This window comes from Primulina huaijiensis, chromosome 14, assembly GCF_012295235.1.
Source record: "Primulina huaijiensis isolate GDHJ02 chromosome 14, ASM1229523v2, whole genome shotgun sequence".
Taxonomy (NCBI): domain Eukaryota; kingdom Viridiplantae; phylum Streptophyta; class Magnoliopsida; order Lamiales; family Gesneriaceae; genus Primulina; species Primulina huaijiensis.
In genome coordinates, this window is record NC_133319.1 from 20,085,921 (window position 1) to 20,111,496 (window position 25,576).

The 25,576-nt window shown below is 33.2% G+C and overlaps 3 protein-coding genes and 1 pseudogene across 3 annotated transcripts; 1 reads left to right on the forward strand and 3 right to left on the reverse strand.

The window, feature by feature from the left end:
* Positions 1-260: 260 nt before the first annotated feature.
* On the reverse strand, positions 261-5,039 carry LOC140957504 (probable receptor-like protein kinase At1g49730). The gene is made up of 9 exons (XM_073414799.1): positions 4,730-5,039; positions 3,237-3,788; positions 2,851-3,132; positions 2,153-2,414; positions 1,986-2,038; positions 1,807-1,874; positions 1,623-1,712; positions 1,302-1,386; positions 261-1,231 (listed from the first exon to the last, which is right to left on the reverse strand). The coding sequence occupies exons 1-9, from the start codon at positions 4,821-4,823 to the stop codon at positions 711-713; spliced, it is 2,007 nt and encodes a 668-aa protein (XP_073270900.1). The 5' UTR covers positions 4,824-5,039; the 3' UTR covers positions 261-710.
* A 1,084-nt stretch (positions 5,040-6,123) lies between these two features.
* LOC140958076 (PI-PLC X domain-containing protein At5g67130-like) lies at positions 6,124-7,299 on the forward strand (annotated as a pseudogene).
* A 430-nt stretch (positions 7,300-7,729) lies between these two features.
* Positions 7,730-10,192, reverse strand: LOC140956830 (transcription factor bHLH95). Its single transcript, XM_073413711.1, has 3 exons — positions 9,780-10,192; positions 8,463-8,873; positions 7,730-7,948 (listed from the first exon to the last, which is right to left on the reverse strand). The coding sequence occupies exons 1-3, from the start codon at positions 10,131-10,133 to the stop codon at positions 7,853-7,855; spliced, it is 861 nt and encodes a 286-aa protein (XP_073269812.1). The 5' UTR covers positions 10,134-10,192; the 3' UTR covers positions 7,730-7,852.
* Positions 10,193-15,026: 4,834 nt separating this feature from the next.
* Positions 15,027-20,245, reverse strand: LOC140957191 (E3 ubiquitin-protein ligase MBR2-like). Its single transcript, XM_073414329.1, has 6 exons — positions 20,043-20,245; positions 17,127-18,889; positions 16,367-16,417; positions 15,815-15,910; positions 15,578-15,715; positions 15,027-15,370 (listed from the first exon to the last, which is right to left on the reverse strand). Exons 2-6 carry the CDS (start codon positions 18,846-18,848, stop codon positions 15,239-15,241), a joined length of 2,139 nt encoding a protein of 712 aa, XP_073270430.1. The 5' UTR covers positions 18,849-18,889; positions 20,043-20,245; the 3' UTR covers positions 15,027-15,238.
* Positions 20,246-25,576: the final 5,331 nt, after the last annotated feature.

The following is a 25,576-nucleotide window of genomic DNA, read 5'->3' on the forward strand; positions in this document are numbered from 1 at the left end:
AAAATCAACCGCTTGAATTTTAATTTGAAAAACAATTTTGAAAGTAAATATAAATTTTTAATTAATTTATTTGTTACTACGACAAGAGATTAAATCGAGATAAATAACAAAATGATTCAAATTATTTTTTTAGAAAATCAAAATTTTAATTTTTATTATATAATTGATATTTACGTACATCACACATGCTTTATGATAATAATCCACAAAAAGCTAATTGATATTTACGTACATCACACATGCTTTATGATAATAATCCACAAAAAGCTAACAGCATCTGCAACAACATTCCTATACCAAAAACTTGAAACAGCAGTTAGCAGTACCAAACTTAAAAAATTAATGTACAGGTTACACAAAGTTAACCATTTTTTGACAAAATTTGAACTGTCTGAAAAACTCTAAATATACATCAAGAAGGAAGATTATATATTCTTATTTGCCATGATGTGATTACTGTCATTTAACTTATTGCGGCCCGTGTGATCCCCTTCAAGCTATGGACAGTTGGATCAAACAACTTTCACCCAAGAATATCAAGATGCATACAGTTGTTTACCCTCTGCACTTACTCCTGTAGTAATGCTCCACAAATTTCAAGCGAGCAATTTTGACAACTTAACGGAAACTTAACCGCCCCTCATCCATTCTAAGTTGTCTTGGAATCATATACTCAAACAGAAACACACAGATAACCGTGAATGTAAACCTTAAATGGAAGGAATATTGTTCGGTGACTGAGGTGGGCTCATTTCTAAGAGGAAGGTTCGGCTGCAATATGACTTAGATGTGCTCGAAGAAGAAGGTGGGCATTTCCCATCCCCACTGAAAAACATATTCTTGCCTCTACTTCTCCTTCCCCTGCTTCCAGTTTCTTCATCCTCCACAGCTTCGACAAAATCACTGTGTAAAGGGTCTGTACTTTCGTATAAAAGCCTGAGAACTTGCTTTATTGAAGGCCTGGCCCTCCCTTCTCTTTCAGTACACCATCTAATAATTGACACTATGGTTTGAAGTTGATCAAAATCATACTCATCACCAAGATTCGTGTCCACGAGCTCAGTTATCCTCGATTCTGATGCCAAAAACACTTGGGACGACTCAACCAAGTTCTTGTTATCTTGTATCACACGTCTTCCTGTAACTAGCTCTAATAAAACAACTCCATAACTGTAGACATCACTTTTTTCTGTTAGCTCTTGTGTCGCTACGTACTCCGGATCCATATAACCTGACAATATTTAAATCTTTAGTATCTCGAAACCATTTGAAAGTTGATATACTCAACGGATGTTTTAAACCTGGAGTTCCTCGTATATCGGTGTTCACAGGTTCAAAGCAAATAGAACCATCTTTTGAAGCATGTGCAAGGCCAAAATCAGCAACCTGGGCAATTGATAATGCAAGTGGTACTTGGATGAGCATGTTCCCTTGAAGGATCATGCAAACATGAGGACATTTAAATGTATTGCAAAAGCCGTCATTTAACAAAAACATAGGATCAAAGACTCACATACAGGCTATCAACCACCTAAACCACAGTTTCTGTAATGAGACTATAAAACAAAAAGATCCTTCATTTCAAAAAGCATAAATTCTCTCAACTATTTTGATGGCATTACCTTGGCAACAAATTTTTCGTCTAATAATATATTGCTCGACTTGATATCTCTATGGCACAGAGGAGGATTGCAATAAAAGTGGAGGTATTCCTGCACAAGAAAATGTTATAACCAACAAATCTGAAATATTAAAAACTAAAAAAAACAAGAGACCTGTGTAGGCTAGCATAATCCCGGAATTTACCAATGCATTTGCGACATCGGTAGCAATTTGAATTCTTGTACTCCAGCTCAGAGGAGTTCTACCTTGTGCTGAACATAAACAAGTAAGCACTTGAGACATTTAGTATGTCGATCAAGAATCCTTTGCATAAGCATTGTCACAACACCAGACAAAGTTTGAAAAGAAACATTGAAACATACAGTGAAGATGATCCATTAGGCTCCCATTTCCCATAAATTCATATACAAGAAACCTGCCATCAAATATGTTACTGGCATTATACTTCTCTAGCATTTTTCAACTAAATGTGACATATACCTTTTGATGCAGGATAGATGGTAAATAGGGAAATATTTCAATGTGTTACCTTTCATTTTTTTCAGTAGAGAAACCCCTCAGAGTAACAAGATGACGATGGTGTAGGCGAGCGAGGAGCTCTAGTTCTCTGCAAAACTCTACCTCTGCCTGCTCCGAAACTTTGCTCATCTTCTTCACTGCTGCAATTAACCCATCAGGAAACTCAGCTTTGTACACAACTCCAAATCCCCCTTGTCCAATTATGGTGCTAAAGTTGTTTGTAGCCTTCTTTGTCTCTTTGTAGCTGAATTTTCTAAACATACCGGGCGGACCTTCACATAATGTGTAATGCATTCAACAAAAGAGGATTAGGACTATATGGTAAAGGAAAATTAATTGGCATAGTTTTGATGCCAAAATAAGATAGAATACCCTGTGAAGCAACTAGAGCATCTAGTTGAATTTAGATGATGTAAAATTATAGTGAAGAGAAAACGCAACAAAATACAAAATTTACATAGTTCAGTCATAAAGGCCCATCATTCACAATATACTGCTAGATTTACGGCATAATGACCAAATAGTTAAAGCTCTATTGAACTCTCTTAATTTATATTACAGTTATCACTTCTTTTATATAATGAAATATATTGGAATAAATATGACAGGACACCTATGCAGAAGAATTATATAAAAAGTAAATCACAATCTTAATAATATCATATTTGATTCTAGAATAAATTCTTTAACTGACGCATGGTCAAATACCATCCCGAATTTTTTTGGAGGATGGATGAATGGCTTTCGGGGATGTCTTATCATTCATATCAGTGCTCTCCAGCTCTTTGCTTTTTCGACGGATGAGAATAACAAAGACTACCAGCATCGCCATGGCTAGTATTGTTACTGCAATACCTATGGCAGGAACTAGTGTCATGTGGTAGGGACGAACTTTTTCCTTAAAAGGTGCTATCAAGGAAAGCTGAGTTGGACTAGCAGCAATTGGTGGAGTTGGAGATGCCTGAGGGGGAAGCAAAGTAGCAGCTGACCCTACAATTGGAAGAAAAATTTAAAACGAAACTAAACAAAGTATATGAAGTATGAACTATTCAACAAAGTAGACAAAAGGTCACGTAATCTCCCAGTTTTCAAACCTGGATGCGTGAGAAGCCCTTGAACTCCAAAGAAACAGCTTGCAACATCAATAGTTGACATGTAATCAAGTTGGCTTGCAATTGCAATAAAAGATGCATCCCTGCAAGTACTCAGCGTCACATTATCTACCGTCCCTAGAAGATTCCGAAGATATATAATCCCTGCATTCAAACACTTTCTACAAGTATTGTCCTCTGATAAAGGAACCTTGCAGTTTTCCATAACATCACTAAACTTTGGAGTCTGCAGCATTTGGGAAACGTTTGATATTCCTTGGCAGTCGTAATTAACAGGTATTTTTGTCCCAAAGCCACAGGTAACGATTGCATTTCTTGTTACTCCATATATTTGAAAAGTTTTTGATATGCTACGGAGGCAGATCTCAGATAAATCCGAAGCTACCCCCAAGTTACTTGTTGAATTTGCAAACTGAGAGACGGAAACAGCAATTACTGCATTCATGTATCGGCAACACTTTCCTCTGTCATCTTGGTTGGAGCATAGGGAGGCAGCTAGTGTAAAATTAGATGAGCTCAAGTCCAAGGGGCAATCTGCAAGCATTTGAGAAGAAACAAAACCATATGGCAATCAGGCAATGATTTTCAAGAAAGCAAGTAGATTTTCAAAACAATAACATATAAGTTTCATATCTTAAAGCATTTTGAATCTGAAAAAAAATATATACGGCAACATTGTGATCACATTAAGTATTACATCAATATACTTCAAAACATGGACATGCTACTAGCATGTGAAACTCGTCAACAATACTATGGTTCGATAATAACCTTCACTCGATAATTCCTTGCCTTTATTTAAGCATCATCTCCCAAGAAAACTTGGAAATACAATAAGGAGAGATAAAAACATTAAGAAGGCAGCAGCTGAGAGAGTAATAAAATAGGTGACACGTAATGACAGACTTTTGACGGGAAATTTGTAATCCAAAATATTTAACTTTACCTGGGAAATGTAACGGTCATGAACACCTGATATGGTAGTTTTCATATTATTAAAAAGGAATGGTAGTGCTCTACAGAAAAAGGCCAAACAAAATAACACAACCAGAAAAGCTTTGATTACATAAAAAGCATAACTCATCCTTTCAAATCTAAACCAAAAGGAGTAAAAATAATGAAGAAACTAAACAGCGACACACTGTTATGGCCATTTGGTCTTTGAAAATTTATGCTTCAAGTGCAACATCGAGAAATTAGCAATATTTAACTAATTTTTTAGCTACCTCCGTTCAATCACATTCACATCCATATTCAAATCCCAATTCATGAATCACACAGGTATGAACTGTCCTCAAAAAATTAAAAAGCAAGCCCAGAATCACAAATCCCCCAAAATAAAGCATAGTGCAAACGCTAATCAACCGAGAAACCAACTAAAAAATCGAAACTTTACAAGATTTATAACGGACCCACATCACAAAACACCCAAATCATTCACCAATAACCACGAGAAACACGAAGTGGGGACTGACCAAGAGCAGCAGCCATTGTTACATAAAGCCGCATTTCAAGAAAGACCAGAGCTAGCATTAGACCCAGAAATGCCTCCTGTCTGTACGATTCCATGGCAGAAAAAATGGGGCCCAAAAAGAGAGATTGAATAGTAAAGCTTCAGCACCGACGTATTCTAGTGCATTGAGGGAAGAATCTGTGGTGAATCCTTGAAGTAGACAGGGTCGGGTGGAGGTGGGGTATGAGATTCTGGAAATGGAAAATGGAAATGTCAGCCGAATTTGACCACTTTTCTTTGTCACTTCTTAAATTGCGGATGAGCCCTTTCTAATTGTGTTAATATTGCTGATTAAATTGCCGATACTTTTACTAATCCATAAAAGATTACAAATTCGAAATAAGGTTTCGAGTTTCCTATGTAATAAAACTCTTCCTTCATCTAAAGGCCGATACTGCTTTATAAGTTATAGAGTCAAATACGAGTAAATATATAAATATATAATTTTGATAATGTATGAGCACAGACTGAGATGACGGTTACTTATTTGATTTATGTGACGTATGTTCAAATAATTACTCGTAGTAGATATTCACTGTATCTANGGATTGCACAAGTTCAATCGATTTACGCGTGCATGTATTGCTATTTTTCTGTTTAGATTATGCTCATGTTCTGTAAATTTGCTTATGATTCTTCCAATATTTGCTCAGGTTCGGCTTTATGAAGAATTTATGTGTATTGGTTCTGTTCTTATCGACGTTGTTCTTTGGCTATTCAGCAGCTAGTAAGATAAGGAAAAAAAGCCAAACTGGCAGAATTACAGTTTGTGGAATTGAATTTTCTACTGTCAGATACGATTTTATGGTGTTTTCTGTACGATTACAATAAGGAGAAACATGCATCGCAAACAAATGGCGATATCAAACTTAATGTTACGAAAAAAAATGGCGATATCAAATTTTTATTTTGAGTTCGATATTGAGAACGGGTCTTTAAATCTTAGCAGATGGGTGGACCGGGTTGGGACTACACGTACAGAAATAGGGTTAGGGGGCGCCGGAGAGTTTTCCAACATGACCTCTCGGATGCTTAAGTCAGTAGAGCAAACTTAAGAAAGAGATATATTAATTAGCAGATGGGTGGACCGGGTTCTATGACTTGAATATTAATTGAGCCATTATCCAGGATAAGCTGACTCTGCAAAATATGGTGAAAAATGTTGATAAAATTTTTTCTTATGTTACAATTTCTGTGCACTGGTGTTAACATGAGCGCTACATATTCAAATAGACATGCCTATAAGTATTCAAATATTGTTGAAATCTTTAAAAGAAATTATGTGATTCTTTTTCCCAATCCAATGATACTTGACTAATTACATGATACTAAACTTTCTGTGGACAAATTAATGAAATGCAGAATGGAGTTAGAGGGTTCATGCTCGATATATATGATTTTGAAAACGATGTCTGGTTATATATGCCGCTCGTTCGGAGGAAAGTGCTGCAACTACACTGCTTTCGTAAGTATATGATCGCTGTTAGATGATATCATTTCACTATTATTTTTTCAGATCAACATCAAGTGTTGTATCAATCGACATTTTTGATTTATATCATTCTAATCTATTGAATAATATGCTTCCCAGCAACCTGCTATGAACATTTTGAAAGAGGTCCAATTGTTTCTTGAGTCAAATCCTTCTGAAATAGTCACCATAAGATTTGAAGATTATGTTTCATCTCCCAACGGCCTGACGAATGTATTTAATTAACGCCTCTGGCTTAAACAAGTATTGGTTTCCTGTATCCCAAATGCCGAAGAATGGTCGGGATATGGTGAGAGTCGTGAGACAGAATCAGCGTTTGGTAGTCTTCACTTCTAAATCTTCCAAGGAACCTACAGAAGGCATTGCTTATGAGTGGAGATACGTAGTAGAAAATCAATGTGAGCCTCTCGTACAATCTAATATCTCAGCTAGTTGATTTTTCCAAATGAAAATATTCGTAAATCTCTCGGTCGAATTCTAAAAAGTTGCTGATGGTAAAGGTGGAACGGTAGCTGGATCATGTCCTAACAGTACTGCAGAGTCACAGGCAATGAATGTAACAACCCTGATTTGGATACCGTGTGCAAACACGACTCGGCCCCATGATGAACACATGCGAACAAGTAGCTAGCTGGTAGAAGGTGTTGATTTTTATAAGGTAAGCATCATTCAATTTCTCAAAATTTAACTCGAATAAACTCGTTATCACCACCAAATGCCACATATTTCAAGTACACGATACAAATTTTACTACTTAAACCTTGCAGAGAAGTGATGGAGGAGGAGTGTCTGAAGCCGTAGATATGGCAAATGGTCAACTAGTTTGTCGCTGCAAAAGTATATCATCTTGCAAGTTTTGCATTTCCATTGCAGTTTTCATTATTATACCATACTTCTACAAACCTTAGTCTTATCAAGATCATAACCCGGCGCAAATGTTTTACCAACCGCGCGTAATCATAATGCAGGAAAACATGACTTTTGGAGTATGTGAACCACCTCAACCCAGTGTCGCGCCGATGGCAGCAGTGAAAGACTAGACCAGTATTCGAATTAATAAGGTGGCTGATATTAATCGATTCTTTATTTTGTCTTTGCGTAAATTATAATCAAGAAAAAGAAAAAATCAAACGTCCATTAAAAGGACTTTACAAAAAGTTGTATCTTTTTTATGTAGGATAAAAAAGCTGTATTTTCTATCTTATTAAGGAAAACGGGATATACATAATTTAAAATTTTTAGAAGAAATAATTTAACGTAGTAGTTGATCTCAATCATAAAAACACAGTATACACGGTATGCAATATGTGCAAAAAACAAGTAACTAAATATTAATGCCTGAATCCGTCAAATTTGTTTGGGTATTCTCGAATTTTATAAATTTAAAATTTCTCTCCTTCGATTCATTTTGTTGACCTTTGAGAAAATAAAATCATTTGAAATTCATCGATCAAATCCAAATCACTCAACTAAAACGTCCCAAATCTTCCAAGAATAATCCAAGATATCGATCAATTACGAGCGCAACTGATTAATATGTCCATTAATCTTGACTAGATAAAATGATAACTCTACATATAATCAAAGCATTAATTAAGCCACTGCATATATTATTTCTGCTGCTGCTTGCTTGTATACTTCCTCCACTGCAAATGCTTCCTGGAATTGGCCATGAATTCCATTAATAACCTATAAACAAGAGAATATATATTATTTATGTCAAACCAATTTTCTCGAAATTTAACGAAAACTTTAATCAGTTAACAAATCAAATTAAACAAGAAATCAGCGGGGATAATGATATTTTTTCTCTCTCTTGTGTTGAGTATAATATTATTTTGGTCTGTCTTGTTTCCTATCTGCGAAAAAGCTCCATCGACTTATGAATTTTATACGGTTCGGGTCTGTGTTAGTTCATCATAAAAAATAATAATAACTGAGAAGCACTCATGTTGTGCACATACTTGATTTCCCCTAAAAATGTAGTAGTTATTTAAATGAAACAATTTTCGCTCATATTGTTGTTTATGACCAAAACCGTTCTGGTCCATTTTCGCTACTTTTCGACGATAAATTAATACGCGATGGATCCTTTTTCACATATCATAAGCAAGGAACACCAAAAAAGAAAAAATCCATGCATCCTTTTTTTTTAAAAAAATGGTGATTTTTAGTTAAGAAGAGTGAAAAAAATGGTACTTACCCGAGTATGGAAGGTATACATGCACCTATTGCCATCCGCAGAAAATTGAGCAGAAACCACTTCCAACCTGTGCTTCTCCATCACATAGCAAATGGCAGTCAGCAAACCGGGCTTTCTCAGCCCACAGATGCTGATGTGAGCGTCGTTCCCACATATATTCAGCGTCACGTTTGGAGAAGTCCATGTCTTGAAGACCGGCGGACCCGAAAACATTAATGGATTCGCAGGATGAATCGTTTTTGTTGATGGTTGATCAGCTAAGAATGCTTCTCTTGATCGAACCGCGGATTTTTGTTGGGTAGTTTTGGATCCATGAAGCTTTTCGAGCTTCTGTTTCTCAAGTTTTTCAAGGGTTTCCTGCATTTTCTTTATATAGTTTACTGCTTCATCGACTATGGTGGATTTGTCCGCCTGCATGCATGAAATTTATATGATCACTCAATAAATGTATAGATAGATCATAGATAGATAGATAGATATTGTCACCCCTTTCCTCGAAGATTAATGATTAGTTAAATTAATGCAATTAATTTATACATAAAATATATATTATAAAGTGTTAGTTCCATTATGATTTATCGTAATAATTTATCTATTCAATTACACACTTAAATACTAAGAGCGGCGTTTATTAGAGAGATGGTGGCATTTATTATGTCTTACTTGCAAAAATAGATCACTCAACTCTGTCTAAAGCAATCTAAACTTGGATCCTTCGATTTTGACATAAATCCTATGTGTTCTCTAACATTTCTATCACAAGATTCTTCAGAAATCTACTCAATTTTAGACAGACTCCCTAACCCAATCATCATACAAAAGAAGAAATTAAAACTCAAAAGCATCTTCCTCATTAATTTGTCTTTGTCCTTGAAATGTGTGCATATATGTGTGCGTACATATATATATACATAAATTTATGTTTTAATTATGCATTATGTTTTTTTTTTTAGAATATCAAATATGTCGCATATATGCTATATGATACTTATTGTGTTGTGATAAAATTTTTAAATCACGTGCGCTAATGATAAAAAAAATTAAATTGAGGGAATTCATGAAAATAAATTTTGGGATGTGAGAAAGGCACCTTTTCAAGAAACAAACTGAACCTTGTAATCATTAACCAAAATGGGCAAAAAAAAATCAAGAAAGCTGAGTTGTGCCCTAGCTAGCTAACTTGAACAACTATGAATTCATTCATGTGGGCTAGCTATTTTTCAAAAAAAAAGAAAAAAAAATTGATTAAATTTATAATCCCAAGATTTCTTTATTTAGAAAATTCAATAATTAATAACATTAAAAAGGAATTATTACCTTTGGAGGAAGATGAGGAAGCAAAGCATGAAGATTTCCAAACATGTTCCTCATCTTCTTCCTCCTCTCTCTTTCAGTCCATATATGCAACTCATGATCAGGTTCCCCTCCGGCGGCCGCGGCGGATCCACCTTTACATGCGGCGGCGGCGCACCTTTTTTTTCCCTTTGCAGCCGGCGGAGCTTCCTCCTCCTTGGCAGGTTTCTGCTCATCTGTGTTGGTGGTGATGATGTCCACCATCTTTTTCCCATTGTTTTCTTCATTAATGTCCCCTAAAACATTTGGGAATGACCATGATTGGTTCTCCCACACGAAGGTATCCTCATGACCGAGCAATTCCGCCATGGCTAACATGGCCAAGAAATATGCATGTATATGTGTATGTCTAGACCAGAAGTTTATGGTTGAATGTTTGTCAGTGCAGCGGTGGAAATTGAGCAGGGAAGGAGACGAATGCAAGCATTTATACACACACACACACACACATATACATATACATATACACACACATATACATATACATATACATATACATATACATATATATGTTTGAGTGTAGATAGTTAGAGAGGTGGCAAAGCAATAGCAAACAAAAGGTACTAGGTTTCATAGTTAATAAATTAAGAGGTAATTTAATAAGATTTTAGAATTCAAACAAATTCTTGGAGGAATGAAGTCATATGTTTATAAATATGCATTAAAAGAGTAAAACGTACATATATAAAATATATATATATATATATATATATACAAATTCTCAAAATTAATTATGTATGAATAAATAGTTGAGTTTTTAATTTATATATATTCACATGAATCGTATTATTAAATTATGAAAATAAATAAATATGAATAATAAAATTTGAATAGTAAATAGAATCAAATAATGCGAAAATAAAAATACAATCATAAGCCGAAGTGCCGTTGCTGGCTTCAAAACAAAAAGCGTTAGCTAAAGCACATTTATAGAGATTACCTCATCACTTTTCGGAGGGCCCCACTTTGTGCATGGCCCCACTTCACTAAATCCCAGCATTTTATATATATTAGTTAGTGCGTGTGTACATTTTTTTATAATTATCAAAAGATTAAAGTGATATTTGACAAATTTCAACAAGTGAACATGCATCATTTGCACTTTGTGAGTTATGATTATTAAGCATGATTTTGGTTAAAATAAATATGTCACATAAATGTTTTGTTTGTTTTTACAAAATCAATATGGAAGATAAATTTTTTTGTTTTATATATTTGTCACTTTATCATTTTGATAAATTATGTTATCAAATTTCAATTTTATTCTGATTTTTTGAAATTTTTTAATCATTTTTCATCAGTAGTGCCGATATTATATTACACACATCAACATCATATTAATGCTACAATTATGCAACGTCAACACCACATTAAAAAAATAACTAAATTTGCCACACACAAAAAAAAAAAACAAAAACAAAAACAAAAGTAAAATTGAAATTAAAATTTGACAGTATAGAATTCCAAAATCGCTAGATGTAAGACTTACAAAACAAAAAAAAATATAACTTTCAATTCTCGAATCAATAATATAGTTCGTGTCGAAGTAACGACAATATAATGAAAACTTCCAAAAACATGTTATTACTCGTATTCCTCTAAGTCGACACACTTTTTTACTGCTTGCAATCTTTGTATGGTTAGATGTCACGATTATTTTTATTGCTTTAACTTTGCGTGAAACGTGAACACTCTCACGAGTCTAGGTGTGAGGAATATTTATCTCGCTTTTTATTTTTTATTTTTTTTACTTTTTTGATGTGTAGTTAGCATATATGTATGTATACAAGAGATGTTATTTTCCTCTCATTCCAAAACTTAGAACTCGTTGCTTTGGAATTTCACAAAAAACTCTTGTAAGACACTCTCGCGGATTAATTTCGTGGGTCAAATATCTTATTTGAGTTATCCATGAAAAAATATTACTTTTTATTATGAATATCGGTAGGGTTGACTCGTTTCACTGATAAAAATTCGCGATTGGAATTTTGTTATGCCCTTGATTTCTTGATGTGAAATGCTTGGACTAGAAGAATAATACCATTTAAAATAATACTTTATCGACATAAGAAGAAATTATTGCTCCTAAAAAATCAATATTACTTTCTAACAAATTAGATGCCGATCTTTACCGTTTCACATGAAATAAATGATTAACTCGCCATTTTTCCCTCTTTAGAATGTTTAACATTACATGAGGTTTCACTAAATTTATTTTAAATACCTTATAAGCTTTAATATTGTCGAGACTCATGCTCAAGTCGGCACATATGCGATTGTACAATTGACTAATATAACAACTATTTTGTATATGTCATCGTTTTATAAGAAAAAATTAATTAAAGTTGTTATAAGAGTTCATTGTAAGTCAGTATAAACTCTTTTAAACATTTATTTCAACTAATTAATGTATGATAAGAGTATCACAATCAGTCCCACGGCACTTATCTCGCAGTGTTCCTACTAATGATCATCTTTGATATCATTCTGTCATGTATCGGGCTCAAGACCGCTTAAGCACGACTGCGCAATAGACTCATGTAGCAACGAATTCATAGTCGACGTCAATTTACGAAAATAATTAACCAAATTGCTATAAGAATTCGTGAGTCCATTGCGCAGTCTATGAACTCTTAAGACCGCCCAAATTTCAATTTTTAACAATTCTAGTCTTTTTTCTTCGAACGAGTTGATGTACAATTTAGGCTTGGACTTGTAGTATAAAATCTAAGGCAAACGCATTGAGCCTCCAAATTTTGGGACACCAAAATTTTAATTTTTTTTTACTAGTATAGTATAATATAGTTAACTCGTAAGCCCGTCCCATAAATAATGAGTAATGGCAGTGGGTCATGATAAAAAATTTTAAGTCTTACCGTCTATTTTTCTTTTTTAATCTTACTCGTAAACATTAAAAAAAATCTACAATCAATTTGAAATATATTTCTAGTGTGTTCTCACAAAAAAAATCCTCAATCTTTTACGACGATCAAGTTCGCTATCGCACGATTTATCTGTTTATCCATTTCAGGATATTTTTCGACACTTGGATGCATAATATTTGTTATTCATCAAAAGTTACGTATGTGTAAATGAGTTTTTTCAATTTAAAGTTTCTTGAAACTTATCTCCAATAAATTATGTTATAAGAATGGCTAAATGACTTGGCTATATTATCGATCAAGAAATAAGTGATTGAGAAAATTGATTATGTAAAATTAATCAATATTTTCGCTTCCAAAACTGTGAGACGAATAATATTCAAGTGACTATGTACTGGTTCAATATATGAATTTCATATTTGTTTGGATGATCTTAACTTTATTAGTATTTGTTTATAAGATGTTTTTAGATGATATATTTTTCTATTTTTTTTCTAGAATTTATGATATTTATACTATCATATTTATCGATGAAAAAATATGAAAGTATTAAATTTTAAGGGCATCATTTTTTTGTGTTCTACCCGGGCATAAAAATTCTCAAGTCCGATATAGCGAGGAATAATGACCAAATTACATTAAAAAAAATAAATGACAAACTACCATTGAAATTGGACAACATAGAAAATCAAAAATCACAAAGATACTAATATAATGACTATAATTGTAATTTTTTGCAATAGGTTTTCGTGAGATTATAAATAATTATTTTAAATCGCTTAATACATAAAAAAAATTTTAAGATATTATTATTCATGTATATTAGCTCTCAAGTAATTAATTTTCACAAAAAAAAAGTAAACAATAATAATAGTTTTTGTTTATAATATTAGAGGTATTAGTTAGTTGTCTGTGGCGTGACGTATAGCGATAAGGGGGTTGTCGTTTTGGCAGAATGTAGTCTGCCTTTTTCTTTATGGTTGTTGAAATTTGAAATTGCTTAGCGTTTATGTAATCATGAAACTGTGTCGTTTTGCGCCTTTTGGCTCTTCTTCAAGCCCCAAATTCTGATTACGTGGCATCCATGCAACCTGTGCCTTGGCCCCACCTCATACTTTTTTTTATTATTTAAATCTTCCTTTTAAAAAAATTAATAAAATATTTAGAATCTTATTTTTAAAGAGACCCTTTTCTCCAAACTATCCATGCTGTTAATGTAAAATTTAACACTTCAATTTTTCACATAATGAAGTTATCGGCCAAGAAAAATAGGTTCTTTATTCTATTATAATATTTTGTACAAAGACATTCACAGAAATATAAAAAGTAAAGCGTTTGATATGTTTCTCTTTACAATTTTGAATATTTATATTGCCGATTCGTTACGTCTAACTATCATATCTTTATTTTTTTTTTGGAAATTTTAGTTTTTTTCCTTATGTGGTGCTAATGTTATGTTATTACACACGTCAACGTCACATCAGCGCTGCAATGGTGATACGTCAACACTTATTATGAAAAAGAATAAAAATTGTCAAAAATACCACAATCGTAAACTCAAAAAAGCAATTCAACAACTAAAAGAAATATCGTTTTTTGGATCCTACCAAAAATACAATTTTCCCAACATAAAATTAATTACATACAAACTATCCCCCAGATTAGTGCACCGGCCCTGAAAATATCAGGCCTAAACATTTTGGTTCCGTTTCAGCGTAACCTGATTAGCTATATATTTAAAATTTTAAAATCAAAACAAGCAAGAAGAAAAATTATGTCAAAAATAGCATTTTTTTAATATAGCTACAAGATTATTTTGTTAAAAAACATCAACACTTGTGTGTGTATATATATACATACACAGATTAGTGTACTGACACACGCATTACGTGCTTGTATAATATTTTTTATAATTCATTTAGTTTATATTTAAAAGATGATTAAAATGTAATTATAAGAAACAGTAAAAGACTATATTGTAATTTTGGTATTTGAATTTAAAAAATAAATAGAAAAAAAAAGACCAAATTGAACCTAAAACTTTATGATTAAGAAACAAAAACTTTATCTGCTAAGGTATATATGATTTGAATTAAAATTTTAACACTNTTAAATAATAGGGCAAACTAGAATACGCGGAGTCGTTCAGCTAAAGAACTCATCCTAATTATAATCAAGCGAACTACGAGCTAACCTGCGGATTTCAAACAATTAAATAAAAGTTATTTGTTTTGTGGGTAAAATACAATATTTTTAGATTTTTTCACTACAAATAATAAAATCAAGCTTTGTAAAATTCAATATATCCACCATACATTTTACGGTCCAATATTCAAATAAACTTTTTTATTGTTGAAGGAATACAAAAGAGTTGCATAAAGGACATAGATACATCATCATACAAGTCATATATCAAATTATACATAAATGGCTTCTTCATTATTTCCCTGGGAGTAAAAGGATTTCAGTTCAGAAGTAACAGGATCAAAGTGGTAGGAAAATATGACCACAGAAAATAAGGGCAGCAAACTTGTTTTGCCCTTAAGTTCCTAACCCTGTCGTTTTACAGACGGGGCAAAGATTCTTCAGTAGTAGCCATTGTTTGATGCAAATGGTATGAAATTCGTGCCCACAATCCAACATCCCCATACCATCTCCGGCAACGTAATCCTCCTGATCATTCGTTCACAAGGATAATACCCTTATCATGCATTGATTTGTAGAAGATACTGAGATGTTTATAAAATTTTACAGCTGATTCTCATAATAACTTAAAGAGTTAGTCATATTCGTAAGGCAATTATGGGCGACATTAGTTGCTCAATGAGTTCATATGGCGAAGCCTCATTAGCAGGGCCCCACTCAAGACGTGGTTCTAACCTGGCAAATACAGCATGGCTCCAAGTTTGGTGAAACTGACATAGCTTCATAGATTTTTTGTTTCATGGAGCTCGATATCTTTTCTTCATCCAGACCTGTACTGACATTCCCAATTCTATCCTCCAAAGCCAACAGTTCCTGTAACATATGGGGTTAACATTATCAGCCCATGTAAAACCATTCGTTTGCAAAATGGGAACATGAGGCACAAGGGACAGTTAAATTGACAAAATGTACCTCGTAAGACATATTGTCAACATCGAGTCTCATATCTCTGTATCGATCATGCAACTCAACAAACCCATTAACAAAAGGGTCTATAACCATGTAATCCTGAAAAGGAAAGGTTGGCGTTTTGTGTATCAACATTCAGGCTACCGATCCATGTATCCCCTCTTAGATCTCGCGATAACATATTGCATGCTACACTTCTTTGAAAGAGTATTAAATTACAAAATCAAACAATGCAGAAAACAGGAAAAGAACACAAAAGGGGATAAATAAATATTTATTCAACAATTAGGATTGTAAATCAGCGAAATTGGACAGCAATATTTATAGTCGAATGAGAAGATTGAAGTCCCAAATAAGATTAAGTTATGAATGTCCATTTTCTATCATTTGCTTAGGTGAAAGCAACATCTCTAAGTACATAACATGAAGATAAGCATCATTTTTCAGTATGATATAAGAGCAAGATAATGCAGTCACATATTTCTACGGCCAAAGAGCATATCAACAATTCTAGTATTTCTAAATTCCAAACCATCAGAAAGATCCAAAACAAACCTCAGCTTGCAAATGGACACCCCTCCGCATGGCATTCAAGACTTGACGGATCTGAAAATAAAAGTAGAACAATGTAACAAGAAAATTAAATTAGAGTAACAAATGTTCCCTCAAAGAACAAGATTGTTTTCTAGAGAATCGGCAGACTCTGTCCTTTGGCATCTTGAGAATGTTACATTGAAAATATATTTAATAACACAGAAGTCTGAAATCTTAAAGGAATATATCCCATGATTTCTTTTTACTCGGATATCGATGATGTAACAATTCAGCGAGCTCTTCATAACATTGAGTATCTCTCCCCAATCAGCAATGGGTAGAGCTGTCTGTCGAACTTTTTGAACAATAGAAATATAGTGAACATGGAAGGCAACACAGTATAGGATTCACATGGTTTGACCATGAAGGTCTACATCTATGAGATACCTAGAGAACTAAGACTTAAACATATACAAACCTCGAACTTCGTAAAAGTGGAGATTAATGATCTTTAAGATGTTATGCATTACACATATACAAATCTTGAACTTCGTAAAAGTAGAGATTAATGCACTAATTTTAACCTCCAAACTTATATGAGCTACGATGATAAAAAAATTTGCATTATATATACAAATATTTTTACCTAGTGTAGAGAAATGTGGTTAGGAGGTCGTCAGGAGCTTCCCCACACAAATTTTCAAAACATGAAAGCTTGTAACATGTGATGCACTGGCCAAAACATTTAAAATGAGCTAAAAATTCAACAAAGTACACATACCAATCTATGTCTCCTCTCAACGGTGGCTAAAGCACGCCTTCGACTAGTATCATCACCTGGCATATCCGTTAAGAATGATGCTGACCTTTGATCGGGTTGATGCTGTGCCCGACTGGTCGATGCTGCATCGTGTGAAGATAAAGATGCCAATGGAAAAAGGGCAGAGTGACTTCTCTGAGTTTCAGAATCAGAGTCAATGTTAAGAAAAGGAATCCATGGAGCAACTTCCGACAATCGTTGACTATTTTGTGAAGCCATGTTTGGATGAGGCAACCGGGCTCCCGAAGAAGCCGAGCCACCAGAACTGAGACCAGTCCGTGATCCAGAAGAATGATGTCTAGGTGATGGTGAAGCTCCAGGAGCAAAACTCCAATCGATTTGGTCGTGAACATCACTTCTTGTCTCAGGGGTAGGAGCGATCATCGGAATCTCGGAATTAGTTCTATAAGAGCTTCTAGCATTAGCTCCGGATCCTCTTTCTCCAGAGACAAGAGAAGAACTGGATGAACCAGAATCTAGTAAAGTAGATTCCCTCCAAGGATGTGATGGCAGTCCCATAGCCTCATTTAAGTGCATTGAATGAGACTGATTTGGGGTGTTGGTCGGATTCAACAGTAGTGCAAATGGTGACCTCAATTCCAACGAATTAGTGTTCGAGATAGGCCGCGATAGCTGCTCGGAAGAATACACACTAGAATGCCTCGCAGAAGTGCCTCTAGATGTTTCAAGTGGATCTGACTCAAGACGATCAAGGTTCAATGTAACAGAGAAATTTGTAGCTGGGCATTGTTCACTTGTCGGAATTCTTGAAGAAGGGAAAAATGCAGGGGATGCTCTATTAATACCAATTCCATCACTTGTATTTAGCTGCTCGGGGTGATTAAGTTGAGACAAGTTCAGTGGGCCAGATGTTATAGTTAAATCTCCCGGAGCTGTGTAGCATCCTGAAACTGAATGCTTCATCATATCCTCCATTTGCTGGTCGGAGCTTGAACTTCCACCATGGTAAGACTGTCCAGAAGTACCTTCAATGGCTTTTCTCTTGCAAGATGTCCCCCAAGTACTGAGACTTGGTCCTGACATTTCATTATTTTCAAGGTGTATACTTGAATCACCTACAGAAGATCCTACATGACTGGAAGAAGCATTAAAATTTTGAATATGCTGAGTCTCTGTAAGGCTATATGGGTGTTGGGTATGAGGTGGGCCTGATCCTAAATTGAAATGTCTACTGCTCTCTCTCACATATTGATGGTTTGAACTTACGTTCAGGGAACCACGATTTGAGTTGTAATTTTGCACATTCAAGGACCCACCATCTACTTGATTTCCAACATAACTGGCACTACAAATATTAGCTTGTGCAAAAGAATTATCTTCGGGTCTTGCATTAGCAGCAAAATAATCAGGAAACGAGGGTGACCATCGAAGCCTTGTTTTGGGATCATCATTACAAGCTTGGTCTTGCAGATTATTTGCACTGGAGCTGGATTCACCACATTCCCAACCACTAAATCTCTGACCACAATTGTTGGTGTCATTCGTGCATCTAATGTTTTCATCACTGGATGCAAACATATAATTTGGTAATCGATTTTCAACGGGATTTACCATGTTATCCCAAGAAGGTGGATAATCTATGGAAGTATTACTGGGAAAAGGTCCTTGATTCAAATCAATTGTTTCCGGAAAGGAATTGAGGGTGCTTCTTTCCTCTTGCATATCTGCTACTAGGCTCACAATACAACCAAATTTTCGCAAATCTGCAATGATTAAGAAAAATGATTGTTAAAATACTCGAACCATTGAACAGGTTTAAATACTGCAGCTAGCTTCATTAACTTACATTAAAAGAAGAAAGGAAAGAAGGTTTACCAGAAAAAAAAAAAAAAAAAAAAAAAAAAACGGAACACTGCCGTATCAATCACTTTTATGCACAAAGATAGCATTTTTATTACACACAAGAGACCACTACGAGATAATAAGGTTGTCTGAATGTTTATTTAACTTCAAAATCTTCAAACCATTATCAAGGAATACACTTCACAATTTATTACTCTTTTTTTGGATAAGAAACCAAATTTATTGATAAATTCAAGACGTACAAGTGAAGGATAAAACATCCTACAAACTAGTCTAAAGAAGAAACAATCTAACAACACAATATAGATGCCTCTCCGCGACACAAACCGAATGCACAGTCACAGATTTAGGCTAATGTAGATTGTCATTCAATCAATAAAGAAGTAAATGGAATATACTTGAGGTCTTTGTCCGAAAATGTAATTTTCAAAAGAGGAATTCAGAAATAGAATGCACGGATATGACACACTCACTGACTTAAGCATAAGATTACCCAAAATAATAGTTACCTGTTTCATAAAAAGTCACTAACTTCTTTATTTGGTAGAAACTATAAAACATTGATAAGAACAACAATGCATGTTATCAAAGTCAAATGTTCGCACTGACAGCTAATATTTTTATGCAATTATATTTTTTACCACGATAAAACGACTGAAAAATAGAATAGAAAGAACTTGAAAATGGAATAATCACACAAAGAGAAGACGTTTGAACTTTATGAACACCACCAAAGTTAACTAATATCACAAATGAGCTGTTCCCAAATGATCCAATAAAAGCCAAAGCATTAGATATCATCATCGCCCCTCATAAATACAGGCAGCACAATCATCGAGCCAAAAAAATGGAGAAACAACATTTTAAATATAATGGGTCCCCACTTTCCAGATTTTCGTCTCAACCCACGTTTTTCCAACAAAAAATTAACAAATCCATGACATCAAATCCAAAAAAATAAGTAAAATTCAGCCAACAAATATTTACAAACAAAAGAAAAACAGCTAGCAACAGCAAAAAATAGCAAAAATATGAGATGAGTCATGAATAAACCTCCAAATTAAGCAGAACAGGCGATCGGGTGATTGATTTTCTTCAGTTATTTCCCCTGTTTTTCTGTGGAATTATTCCAAGAAAGCAGTGGGTGGAGAGCTAGAGGCGTTGTTTCTGAGCTAATTTTATTTCTTTTTACAATAAATAAAAATATATATATTTGTTACTGTGTCATATGAACAATGGAATTCACATGTTAAGAAAGATCAGAGCATATGCTCACCAAAAGATGTGAATTCTTCCTTTCATTTTTGTTCTCTCTAATTTATTTTTTTTTAAGTAAAACAATATTTTAATTTTAATATATGATAAAAAGAGTCATTCCCCATTTGATACTATTAAACTCTCAATTCATGCATCTTTCTTTTCAGTGTTCTTAAAATAATTTATTTTGTTTAGATATTTGACTAAATTCTGTTGGATTCTCATTTTATCTTTGATTTTATTTTGTATTTAATTAATTCCTTTTTTCCAATAATTTGTCGTCTCGTCATGCTTTCGTAAAATAAATTAAGCGTCACACCTTTTGACCAAAAAGTCGGCAGGTTATATGTCGCAGCCGATGGTTCATGTCATAGATTCCTTCAATAACACTTAACACATTTTTTTTTCTTTCCCGTCTTAAGACATAGATTAATATTTTTTAATTGAAATAAGAATATCATGAGAGAGACAAAAAGAGCTGATGATTTTATTCAGACAAACATATTATTACATTAGTATCCTCCAACATATGATGATATAACTTGTTTAGCTACTAAATATAGCTGAAAAAACAAAACATGTAAACTGAAATATTACGATATTTATTTGAAAGAAAATTGAAGAAAATGTTTGATGCCTACAAATTTCTTTTGTCTTGATATATAGAAGTCTTTCGTGTATTTGAAATCTGGATTTCAGACTTGATTGATAATTTTACATTATTGCTGACAACTATTTATGAAGTGACCTTTTTATTTTGTATGTAACTCTTGGCGGTGGTTGAGTGATCCTCTCTTCCACTGATGGAGTGGTAGAGTCATATGCATTTTTTTATTTCTGTCATAGAATCTTTTAATTTTTAGTGATCTCCGAGGAAAACGTGACTTATGTGGTCCTTTACCACTTGGGTTTCTCTCTACGATATTTTTTTGGTTAGATTTTGGTCGAAAACCTTTCCCGAATTATGACTCTTTCTGGTTTGGACATTATGGACATATTTCAGGAGCCATGTTACAGAATTTATGGCGAGTGTCATATTTGCTCCGCAACAGCTTACTATTTCACATAATATTTCTTTTTTTGAAATATTTATTTTTCAAAACTTGTAGTCTTTCATGTCATTGTATTTAACAAGAAATATCCGTTAATTGAATTTTGATAAAATTTAAACAAAAACTTGATTTTGTCCATCTTTGTGAGACATAATTATAATCTACATGCTCTTCTGGTTAAGATGTAATATTCAGCCGGTGAAGCAACAAGGGGTGTTTCATTTACTGGAGGATTCTTGATGAAGTTCAGGAATTCATATACGTCGTCCAGAAGAAAAGCCTCGTGTGAACCTTTTCCTCCTAGTTATAGTGCAGCGCTAAAGAAGTATAACTCAAAAATATATCATATAGACAAATTGTCGTCATTTACTCATGTTTAATGAACATTTACTTGATCCATTTTAGTAGTGCGAATATATCTGGGAAGCTATGTGTTGTGGTATAGACTGAGACAAGAGCCTCAAATTCATACTATGTCTTGACCTCCTTGAGATGTGCATTGGGTGTTATCTACATCCTTGGATATTTTTCTTCTATGTCAAGCAGACATGTAGCTGGGTCAATCTCTGCTCTAGTTTTCAATTTCTCTCAACTTTGTTTATATATCTGGAATGAAGGGTTGATTTGATGACTCGAAATAAGGATCTTGAGCATCAGTTTTTGCTTTGGATGAATCGTCAAGAGATAATCTCGAATTAGCACTTGTGCTAGATGTACTTGAATCTCATGCTCCAAGTATTGAGCCATGTACTCTAAAGCTCTCATTTTGAGAAGTCACTGGTTTTTCAATAGTTTGGAGGATAGACTTTTGCAATACATACCATAACCAAGTGCATGCTTGTAAACATGTAATGCGATTATAGACAATGTTCTTATTAACTTGTTGTAGTCTACTGTAATTTCTGCCTTTAGAGCAAGCTTATTAAATTCGTTTTAAAGCATTTTAAGCCGTTCCCTCAAATGTCTCTGCAACTTCACGATGAAATCAACATTAGCGTTGTTCATATCTTGTACGAAAATCTGTATGAATAATTTCATGAGATTTAATAATAATATCAAATATATAATATTGATATAAAGCTTTTATCTTCATTGTTTAACCTTCTCGGCTTTATATTCATTTTATTTTTCAAGAAAACTTTAACTTGTGTATTATCAAATTTAAAAGTAAATTTTTTAGCAAGTAAAAATAATGATCATTTTCTAAAGTTTTTTTTTACTGCATAACATTCTTTTTTCGTTAATGTGTCATCGTATAGCTTCTGCATCCGAGAATAGTCCACCACAATATTTGCATGGTTTGTTGTCCTTCTAGTGCTAGATTTTAAAGAATTGTTGTCCACCAATAATCATTAACATCTGTGTAGAATATCAAAGCATCTTCATCTTATGGAATAATCATTTTTGAAAGATTTTTTCAAATATCTTTTAGTTGGATAAGTCACTTAGTGTGTTCTTATATCCATATGAATTTTGCATCTTTCTTTAATAATGGACTAAATATTTTTCTATGTTTTGTTAGATGTTTTATGAACATTCCAGCAAAGTTAACAACTCATAAGAAACTTTGAAGTTGTCTCTTGTATTTGATTTTTTCTAAAAAATTATGCATATTTGCTACAATTTGTTATGCATAATTATTCTTGACTCACCTATTTCTACTCCAAAGAATTCAATTTTCCTTGTAGCTATGAATGTCTTCTTTTTATATAGGACAAATCCTATCTATTTACAAATTTAGAGAAAATATTAAATATTTAATATGTTCATACAGATTTTAGATGCAATTAAAATATTATCAATATAAGCAAACATAAACTCAAGATAATATTTAAATAGATTATTCATCTTTTATTTTGAAATATATGTGGTGCATTAGCCAATTCTATTGGTAATACTTTCAAAATATAATGACCATATAGTATGGAGAAAAATGTGAATTTCTTGTTTTTCTTCATTAGAATCTGGTAGTATCCAGACTTATATCAAATTTAGAGAACATTTTAGCGTTACATATACAACTTATTAAATAATATCTACTGGGTATAAAATATCCACCAAACTCGAAGATTTTATTAATTTCTTGATACCTAATTACTATATTAAATTTATTTCTTTTGATTTTACCATGATTTCTTAATAGAAAACATGCTTTATTGTATGGTGATATTCCTTCTTTGATTAAACAAAGGTCCATATGTTCTTTGCTAATAATATGCATTATTTTTTTTTATCAATTATATTCATCGGGATATGCTTGTATATGAAGAACTCATATTCCTTGCTTTCCTTGGTTTTAAGGCTGGATTGGACTTGGTACTTTTCTCATCATGTCAAAGGATCCTCATTATAATTTTTTTAATAATTCTCTTGACATGTTCCAGGAATACTTTTGATTCAAACTCTACATCTTTATGGTATAATGTTATCTTGAGGAATTCCATTTCCTCTTGTTGGAGATCATGATATGTTCTTATTCGGAATGTTGTTTCCCCAAACCTTATATAATCCTATATTTTTTGGTATACAAGTTTTTCTTCATCATCACACTTTTTGATAAACTAGATTGAAAATTTTCTGTAAAATATCTCTTTTAGTCTTTATATTATGACCTTGTGATCACATGGTACAATGAACATTAATCTTCTAGTCTCGTTTTCTTGTGTACATGATTTAAATATTTGTAGCAAATTGTTTCCTAACAAGATGTCCGCTCTCGTATCATGAAAGTAAACCGGTAGTGTTTTTATCTTATACTAATGTGTTTGTCCTGCACATTCGTTTAGGTTTTTTGCTTTCTTAATTCCTTCACATGATATTAAGATCCTCTTTGAAAAATCTCGTTTGACTATTTGATGCAATTTTTCCTCCAATTCTTTTGGAAAAAAATCCTTGTTTCACTGTAAAAATTCCCACCCTTGAATCCATATAAGCAACAAAGTATTCTACTTTATATTGTTCATATATCATCCCTACTAAGACGTATACCGAGAATGGACTCGTGGTCATTGGATTTTTCACATCCCATCTTTTGGCATTTTCGAGTAGTTTTCAAGGTTTATGTTCCTCGAAAAACATTAGCAAAAATCAATTGATCGTGTTCTTTTCCTGAAATTGTTTTGATATGATTTATGTGTATCAAATAGTATTCCACTTCTTTACATCCTTCCGGACATCTAAGCCTTCCTATTGTTAAAAATCTTGTTGGTGTCAGTTGGGTTTACTGGACTTGTGTTTTTCCTCATCTTTGACTTATTATTATAACTCTTTGTACAAATAGTCTTTAATTCATATTAAGACTCTGATTTCTTTGTAAAATTGATTTGTCTTCGAATTGGATATATGTTTAATGTATTAAGAGAAACTTGAATTTTAGATAAATTGTATGTGCAACTTTTCCAATTATTTTTGGTAGTTCAATAAACTTGTTTCTAATAAACAATTCTGAATTAGATAGAACATATGAAACATGATATATTAAATTCTTTCATCAGCCTTTTTCTTTGAAGTTTTGATGCAACATCAAGGCTCGGCTGAAATATTGATATGTCAGATTGTAGGAAATTCTTTGATAAATTAATCTTACAATTTTTCCTGTGAGATTCCTGAGATAGTTCCTAGTATCGAATATTGAATATCACTCATTTGTTTATCACATATATCAATATCAATAAGTAAATATATTCCTTCTTTCAAAGTAGTTTTTAATATGATCTGAACTGTTTCAATATGAATTGAAGACATAATTTGTGCTACCTCTGGCTTGAGTTTCCGTAATTCCTCTTTTATTTCTTCAAAGGAATTAATTGCATCTTCATCTGGTTTCCCATAAGTTCCATTGAGATTGTCATTTCCCTCCTGGAAACTTTATATATTAGATGATGTTTTTTGTTTTTTAAGCCGATATTTCCTAAGAACTTTTCTACATGTCCTGTAGAGAATTCTTTATATCTCTGTAGGCTTGAGTTTTCTCTCGTAATCCTTTGGACCATGTTATGTGATATATATGTCTGGCTAAAGAATCCAAACAATTATTCATGTGTTTCGCATAGAACCACTTCTCATTCAGTCAAATGTTGATTATGTCTATCTATCAAATCCTTTTTGACTCAAGAATTCTTCTTCTTCATATATACTCTCGTCTGGGGTAATATCTTAAAATTGGTATACTTGAACCAAGTCTTAGTAATAAACTGCTTCTTCAAAATCCGGAGTTGGTTTGAAACACAATATTCATTTTCTATCATTTTTTGAACAGTTGGTCGAAATGCAACATCT